Below are 8,990 nucleotides of genomic sequence, written 5' to 3'. Positions count from 1 at the left end.
CAACAAAAAATTCATACCATATTGTAAAAACAATGTGAGGTGGTAAAATGTGAGATATTTTTTGGTTATATAAATACTATTTCCTTCAGAGATTGCTTTAATTGACCAAAATGAGCTAATGTGTCACCATCTGTGGCCAGAATTTTGTCCAAGTCTAACAATAACCAGTGAGGAGTGACAAGAGCAGCTGCCGTAAAAACAGAAACTAGAGCGTTATAATCAGAAGACCTTCTGCAAATTGAGTCGGAGGCTTTCAAAGGCCTTGCAAACAACTGCTGGACACTAAGGGGTCACTCAGACCCTCAAGGTCATTGTTCTTTCTAACGGCAGCTGCTTAGAGATGACCCTAATTGTGAGATTAACACGTGCGCTGAATTTAAAACTCAATTTCTATTTAGACGGCTTCAGACAGGAGTGTCCAAAAGCTAAGGTCTGCTGCCCAGTGATTATTGGCATGCACCAAATGATGAAAATATTTTGTAATATGGCCCAGAAATGGCTGTGTGGTTAGATAGGACAGCCTCACAGTTATGAGAGTGAGGGTTTGATCCCAGGTCCTGTGTGGGGTTTGCATGTTCAACCCAGGCTTGCGTGGGTTTTCTCCAGGTACTCCGGTTTCCTCCCACATTCCCAAAAAACATGCATTATTGGCTGGTTGAACTCTCTAAATTGCCACCAGATGAGTGTAAATTGTTGTCCGTCACCTTGTGCCCTGTGATTGGCTGGCCATCCATACAGGACATCCCCCGCTTTGTGCCTATACTCAGCTAGGATAGGCTCCAGCACGACCCCCCACGACCCCCCACGACCCCTGTGAAAACATGGATTAAAAGCCCTGAAATTTTTTATAGATCTATAACAATGTTTATTTTAGCTTTTTTTATATTTTTAGATTTTACAAAATAATTTTTGAACTGAAAACAGAAAAAAAATGATTAAAAAATTAGACTTATTGATTTAAAAGGGGGAAAATCAGGGAATTTAATATACATCTATAGTCTTCATTTTAATTTGATCCTAAAACAGAAAGTCGGCACTCATGATTTACTTTCCTAGACCACACCAAATGATGCGGCGGGCCACCTTTGGCCCCCGGGCCTCCATTTTTAACACATGTGATTTAGGGTGTCCAATCAGCCTATCATGCAAGTTTTTGTAATGTGGGAGGAAACCAGAGTACCCAGAGAAAACCACACACAGGCCCGGGTAGAACATGCAAACTCCACACAGGTGGACTGACCTGGACTTGAACCCAGGACCCCAGAGCTGTGAGGCCAACACACTAACCACTCGCTCTACTGGGCCACCCTTTTTTTTTGCTCATGTCAGTTTTTAACATTATTTTAAACAGGGATTTGATCCATTTTTAATTGTTGCTTCTTATATAAACATATAACAGTTGATAATTTTTAAATATATTTGAGACCTAGCTTCCACATACATAAGCGTCAATTCATGGATGACACAATTTTAAATTTTGGTATACAAGTAGATAACCAAAAAGGGACTTCCTTATTAATGTGGAAACCAGGTCCATTGTTTTTTGTTTTTTTTAATTACCAAAAATGGTAATCACTAATTCTATCATAGGTATGTGGAGCGATAAAGGGCCTCGTTTTCAACAAAAGCTGTGCAGAGTTTGTATTTTATTGTAATTGCGACATTTTTTTTAAATAAAAAAAAATGTCCGCTCAAGTCTTTGAACTTTGAATTATTAAAGCCACAAATTCAATATACATCTTGTAATGTACACAGAGGGGGCAACGTATAGAAGGCGCAAAGGCAGCGAAATTCATCAAGGCTCCGAAACAAACAATAAATACAAAGTGCTAACCTTAGCAGAAAAATAATGTCTCCTGTCTGTAATACCAAACAAAAAAAAAGTGAGTAGACACAAGAACTCATCTACGGATTATTGTACACGGCGTCTACTCGTTCAACATCTTTCCAAACATTTTCCTTCCAGTGTACATATTCGGACACCGCTTATCTCCGTGGACAAAAAAAAACTTGAGAAGAAACTACCTTGTCGGGATTTTGGAACCATCCAAAGATGAATCTTGTTTCATTTTTCCTTCTTTTGAATATTCATGCACGCTGCAAAGAACGCATGCAGGTATTACAGTAGCCCATCCGAACGTTTTTTTGTTTTTTTAATTATTGATAATAGTCAAACGCACACAGCAGCTTGGGCAGAGGGGGCCCCAGATCCTCCGGGGTTGTCAATGCCAGGGGTGGGCTATTTATAGTCACAGGGCATTGGGTGGGGACTATGAGTGAGGTTTTGGAGTCGCATCCCAAAGGAAGCAATTGTTGGGGGCCGTCAAGCATTTTCACTGATTCTATGATTATCAGTCATCGTCATATATTCTTCTTAGATGTGTATTTATATATATATATTCAAAAATCTGGATATATTTATGTATGCTCGCTCTGTTGCTCTGGTCAGCCTGCTTAATGCAGTGTACTTATATGGCGCCCCAGACATGACATGTAGAAAGATGGATTTCAATTGTGGTCACAATATGGAAAGACCGCACAAACCAAAAAGTTGTTAATCAACCAAGATGGAATGGTGTCCCTAGAACTTCACTAGAAATGGCATTTACAGATAGTTGACTACTCCTTACGGCAATAGACACAATCAGTGGGATGCCTCCTTCTGACGCTAATTGATTCTCACAGGATCCGAAAAGAAGAAAAAAAGAATATGGGTGTTAAATGACCCCTATTTTGTGGCCTTCAATTTTTTTGCGCCCGTTACTTTTGTCCATTGTGGCCGCAATTAAAATTGTAATCCTGCGTGTCATGTATGCATCCCCCTTAGAGTGTTGCTTATGCGTACAAAACAAAAATGGTCTGACAATACAATCACCCCCCACACACGCACGCACACACACACACAAAAACAAACAAAGAAAAAAAAAGACAAGGGAGGTTTGATTTTGCAGGGAGCGTCCATCACTGACAGTTGCAGCAGGTGGGACAGAGTCTGCGCACCGCCTGAACATCAAAGAGGCGGCGGCGGAGGCTCGGCGGCAGCGGAGGCTCTCTCGCGGAGCTGCAGGTGCTCCAGCGCCACGTCCAATGGCATGACCTCCACGCAGCCCATGGCGCCAAAGTCGCCAAAGTCCCGCCGCTCGTCCTCGTCCGACGACGAGCTCTCGTCGCGCATGAGCGTGGACAGCAGTAGCTCCTGCACGAACAGGCTGCGGTCGGCGCGCTCGCCCTCTGCCAGCTGACGCTCTGCCTCCGACATTTTGGGCTCATTCAGCCTGTGAATGAGAAAAAGCGATTGTACATTTTCTTGTTTTCTTTTGTTTTTGGTTTGATTAATTACTGTGGCCGCGACAATAAAAAAACGGAAATAAAAAGGGCCAACGAAAATATTGTCCAATAATAGGACTTTATTGTTATATTACTGTGAGAATAAAATTGTAATATTAGGACAAGTTTTTACCAGAAAATAAAATTGCAAAATAAAAAGGGTCAACGAAAATATAGTCTGATGATAGAAATTTATTTTTACATTACTGTGAGAATAAGATTGTGATATTAGGACGACTTTTTACTATAAAATAAAATTGCAAATTAAAAAGGGCCAACGAAAATATAGTCCAATAATAGGACTTCATTTTTATATTACTGTGAGAATAAGACTGTAATATTAAGCCACCTTTTTACCAGAAAATAAAATTGCAAATTTAGTAATAAAAGCAGGTATTTTTGGGTCTTTTTACTCAGCTAATTAAAAGCAAAAGTCACCTACCGTGCTAATAGAAATTGGGAGTTGTGAGACGAAGCCGACGGGTTGCTTTCGGTCGGCACCCCAGCGCTGGGAGCAGCGGCGCAGGGCGGCGGGACGGCTCCAGCAGTTGGGCCTGCGGCAGAATTGGCCGTGTTGTTCCCTCGACGGGCGGCGTGACGCCCCGTCTCTACTTGCTGGCGTGCTGCCTGCGCCTGCTGCCGCTCCAGCTGCAGCTGCATCTGCAGTTGCTGCAGTTGCGAGGCCGACGGCCCCGATGAGTTGATTTGGCCGCCGGCAGCGCGCCGCACACCCGACAGCTGCGACAACAACTCTAAAAGGAAAACAGAAATAACTTTGTCATATTTTGCTTGCCATAAACCATAAGAATAGTTTGAACGAAAAACAAGTTGTATCTACACTAGATTATTATTTCCCAAATATTTTTGAGTTGCAAAGATCTCAAGGCATGTTGCGACCAACCAAAATCACAATCACGGGTGGCAAAGAACATTTGTATTGCCGATTCTGACCTGCGATGGGGTCCATGGCCTCCCTGTTGACGGGGGTGTAGGTGGTGCTTTGCGATGACGACGCAGATGAGGACAGGCCCCCTGCAGAGCCGCCGGTAAAGTGCATGTTGGTGCGTCGCGCTCGGGGACCGCCCAATCCCCGCCCGGGGTGGAACATCCGCCGAACGTGCCGGACGCTGCTCGATTCATCGTGAGGGCCAAATGCGTTAAAGTGTAATAACGGTGTGGAAAATGGGGTTCATTAGTTTACTTTTGTCTAATTGTGGTAAAGAAGAGTTTCTTTCATCTTGTTCGAAAAGAGAACGAGGTCAGCCTGTATGTTTTCACAAAGGCTGTGATGTCATAAAAGCGATGGGTTTTGCTACCGAAAACATTGTGGCTTGCCTCAATCTTTTGCAGTTATAAAAATGAGTTACAATTCAAAAAGGGTGTCCATGGATTTACCATAGACAACAGAATTGTCTTTGGCCAATACTTTATTTTGTCTTAACCCTACATAGAGCACTTACTGGCTACGATTAACGACATATGATGTCCAATCAAATTTGACTGGGAGGGATGGCAGAACATTAGTCACTGACAAGTCCTCATATTATCCTCCCAGTTAACTCTCAGTGCCATTGACGGTGATAGCCGGCCAATAATGTGGCTCTTTTCACCCTTCTGCTGTGAATTTAAATAAATTTGCCACAATTGTTCACTGTTTCCTGATCAGAAATTAACGGAAATATTATGTATTTGGTTATCAATGACTACATTTCAAGATAACTCAAGAATTTGTCAAGGAATCTGTTTTTAATTACCAAAAATAAATGTCCCATAGAGCGTTAACACATTATTATCATTATTATTGATGCATTCAGGTTGAATTGCTACAGTATTCCCTCAAACATTGCGATTAATGTAGACGGCGATAACCGAAATATCGCAAAGTAGGGTCACTTTTACAATCACTAGCCTTTTTTTCTTTTCAGGGCTGAGTCCTATGAGCAAGCAGAAGTTTCAGCATGGATTTTCACCTTTTTATGAACTTAAAACATTTTTTTTTAAATAATAGCAGAAAAAAATGGTGAATTTGCGATAAGTGAAGTCACGATGATCGAGGAAAAACTGTATACAAGCCATTTTATCCCACATATGTTCAGGGTTATTAGATTTTTGAAAGGATATTAAATCTCTAGGTGCTCTGTGCTCAAGTGTGAGGTGGGCGGTAAAGTCATCTGTGACGTGATTGGGATCCCCTCCGGGCAAGGCGGCACATATTGGACAGATCTGAAGACAACAAAAGTACCGGTAACGCCACTTCCGTCAGACTAAAAAAACATTGATAAGATCTGTGTAAAAAATCTCGAGAGGACAGAGAGTGGGAATACTCACCACCTCGGTGGACGTCTCAGGGTGCTCGGCAGTGACGTGCTCCTGTAAAGACGTCTCCGTGTAGCCCATCTTGCCGCAGTAAGGACACGTGAATGCCTGATGCTGTTCCATTGAGAAGGTGTCGCAGCCATAATACAAATCTACATAGATAACATTTAATGGGACGTGTGAGGAAAACTGCAAATGTTGACCACTTTGAGCAAATACTTAAAAACCCTGAACAAGTATTGTACATTATTGTATAAAAACCACGTGTGGCAAAGTGGCGGCCCGGGGGCCAAATCTAGCCCGCCGCATCATTTTGTGTGGCCCGGGAAGGTAAATCATGGGTGCTGACTTTTAGTTTTAGGATCAAATTAAAATGAAGAGTATAGATGTATATTACATTTCTTGATTTACCCCCTTTTAAATCAATAATTGTAATTTTTGTAATCTTTTTTTTCTGTTTTTACTTCAAAAATAATTTTGTAAAATCAAAAAATATATTTAAAAAGGCTCAAATAAATATCGTTTTAGATCTAAAAAAAAACTGAATATTCAGGGCTTTTAATCCAGTTAATTCTGGTAAACCTAAAATTTCTACACTAAAAACTGCTACCACTTTTTTTTGTTAAAATACAGCCAAGACGTTTACTTTCAATCTAAAATGCCTGCGTAAGTAGTTTATATTAGCTTTTTCCTTGAAAATAATCAATGTTCACACTACTGCATTTCAATCTAAAGGTCTACTAAACCCAACCCTGATCTCATTTTATGTAATAATAGAAGAAGGGGGGGAAAGTTACCGTAGTCTACCCTGGTTAGAATACACTGCATGGGGTGCTCTGCAGTATGTCGCGTGGTGGTGGCACCGCTCTCGTAGCAGGAGGCGCACAGGTCGTAATCGTAACAGATGAGACACTTGAATCGTCTTCCACGGAAGTTTCCCTTCAAACAGGCGTCGCAGCTCACACCTTACGAGAAAAAAAAACAAGAGACAGAATCAGACGTGTCAGTTCAATGATTTTTCTCAGGTTTTTGTCAACAGTCATGTGTACATAATGGTGAAAGACTGATATGGGGTTTTCAGGATGGATATCTATTAGTAGTAGATAGGAGCCCATTAACTGAGATTTAAATTAATAATGCAAGCACTGAACTTGATCAAACTTCATTAAATCATACAAGATAAGTAGATATACTAAAGAAATGACAAAGGTGAAATGATCTATTCTATTGGACACTCCAATTGCCCCTAGGTATGAGTGTGAATGGTTGTTAGTCTCCTTCTGCCCTGTGATTGGCTGGCCATTGATTCAGGGTGTCCCTCGCCTTGTGCACGAAGGCAGCTGGGTTAGGCTCCAGCACCCCTCACCCACGACACTTGTGAGGATAAAGCGGTTCAGAAAATGAAAACTGAAATATATTTTGGTTATGACCTCCATAAGGCCTTAACTCATTGCCTGCCACTGACACTAAAAGACATCCAATAGATTAAACTGTTAGGACTGCCTAGACATCCACTCCAATTCCAAGCGAATTGGAGGGTAATTGGACGTCTATCGGCGTCAATGGTTAGAGTAATGTTCCCGGGATAAAATTAAGAATCCCTGTTGACAAGAAAAAAACACCAAGTAATCAAGCATCTCTGACTGCTCGATAATAACGAATGTTCCCCGATTTTTCAGAAACAGCTGTTTAACTATGGCCCTCAATGCATTCAAACAAACTTGATTATAAAAATAACTTTTAAAGAGAACGTCAGGTGCAATAAAGTTCCATCTTTGAGGCCATTCTCCTTGATCTTGCTTTAGATACTTTTAATGTGATTAAATAAGACATACAGCCATGGGTTTTGGTGTCTGACACTTTGTTTACGTTTGAAAATCTTCCCAAAATAATTTCTGTACAATTGTTTAAGTCCATGAGACACGTTGGAGACTTTTGCGGCCTGACTCTTGATGACAGTGCACTAGCTCAACGGGACACTTTAACCATGCTTAGCTTATTGATCACTTAACATACATAACGTCCACATAATTGTGTGACTACTTGTGTTAGTTTGTGTGTTTAAAAGGCAAAAGACAAGCTCATAACGACAAGATCTAGACCCCGCTAGCTCACCGTAACACGATTAGCCAGGGCTAAAAAAGAGCTCCCCTAGCAACGGCTAACTGCTAAGCTACGCCATTTTTCGAGTCAGATCCGAACTATTAAAGCTTTTAACGCCTAATATGAATGTCATTGCCTGTTCGTGCAAGGGAATGTGTCTAAAATTAAGAGTTGCGTTTATTCGCTCGCTTCGTTTTGAGTTTGGACCGAGGTACATAACTGTAGCCCCAGTTAGCCACAGCAGCGCTGTTTATCAACTCACCCTCATGACGGGACATCCTACAAGCGGCCCACAAAACAAGCCCTTCCCGGGGATCCCCCACAACGCCGTTGACGATGCGAGAATGGGGAATAACCGTTGCCGTCACCCTTCGCTTCTTGTTTTAATGGTTTGTTTGTTTTTTTACGGCCAAGATGGAGCCCCCGTACCCAGCTTTCCCCGACCCAAGGTAGACACTTATCGCTTTAGTACCGGCGAGCGACGCTAGGCGGCGCTCTACTGCGTCGAAACGCATGGGCAAAACGCAAGAAAGAAGCACGACAGTAATGGAAGTGTTCCCTATTTTTAGGCTCGCAGGCATCGCAACGTCACCAACAAATAATAATGATCCATAATGCTTCCCTGGTGCTTTCGTACTACGACCAATAGATGGCAGTATATTACAGACATACTAAACCTACATGGATTCCTTAAAAACTGATAAAGGACATTGTACTTATTGACAAGATTTGAAAATAGCATAATAGAAAGAAAAAAACACAACAAATATATAAAAAATCTATATATTTTTATGAAGTCAGAAATGTTGGATTAAGGCCAAATTCATTGCAAGTAGCCAAGTATGCAACAGTTGGCAATGAAATGAATATATTTAAGTTATTGTCTAGAAAAAAATTGTGGAAATTCTTAATGGTTATATTTAATAAGGAATATCTTAATTAACAGTGGGACCAAAATAAATTTACAAAATTTTATCCCTTATATTGACACTTGCATTATTATTATTTTTTCAAAAGAAATGAACCAAGTGAACATACATTTATATTGATTGCTCCAGTCATTCCACTATGGGAAAACATTACAATAATCTAGCCCTCAATAAAACATAGTCGGACACCACTGTATAGTAATTTATTTTACTTAACAATCTATTTTTATTTAACCCCTTGCTCTTTGTAAGTCAATTCATTCTGTTGTATTAAACACACAAAATCAAATCTTTGAAGTAAATACTTTTATTCAA

The 8,990-nt window shown here is 40.9% G+C and overlaps 1 protein-coding gene across 1 annotated transcript; it reads right to left on the bottom strand.

The window, feature by feature from the left end:
- Positions 1 to 1,629: 1,629 nt before the first annotated feature.
- On the bottom strand, positions 1,630 to 8,267 carry kcmf1 (potassium channel modulatory factor 1). Its single transcript, XM_077737867.1, has 7 exons — positions 8,009 to 8,267; positions 6,441 to 6,608; positions 5,656 to 5,795; positions 5,449 to 5,550; positions 4,279 to 4,468; positions 3,770 to 4,079; positions 1,630 to 3,275 (listed from the first exon to the last, which is right to left on the bottom strand). Exons 1-7 carry the CDS (start codon positions 8,022 to 8,024, stop codon positions 3,011 to 3,013), a joined length of 1,191 nt encoding a protein of 396 aa, XP_077593993.1. The 5' UTR covers positions 8,025 to 8,267; the 3' UTR covers positions 1,630 to 3,010.
- Between the last annotated feature and the right edge of the window lie 723 nt (positions 8,268 to 8,990).

Source organism: Stigmatopora nigra, chromosome 17 (genome assembly GCF_051989575.1).
Source record: "Stigmatopora nigra isolate UIUO_SnigA chromosome 17, RoL_Snig_1.1, whole genome shotgun sequence".
Taxonomy (NCBI): domain Eukaryota; kingdom Metazoa; phylum Chordata; class Actinopteri; order Syngnathiformes; family Syngnathidae; genus Stigmatopora; species Stigmatopora nigra.
Note: the sequence above shows the minus strand (reverse complement) of the source record. Positions and strands in the feature narration are given on the sequence as shown.

Excerpts from the sequence above, each read along its gene's own strand:
- kcmf1 (XM_077737867.1), bottom strand. Across the intron at positions 5,796-6,440 it reads TCTAACCAGGGTAGACTACG|ATTTGTATTATGGCTGCGAC; the intron begins GTAACTTTCCCC and ends TTATCTATGTAG. Across the intron at positions 4,469-5,448 it reads ACAGAGCACCTAGAGATTTA|GATGAATCGAGCAGCGTCCG; the intron begins ATATCCTTTCAA and ends TTTGGCCCTCAC.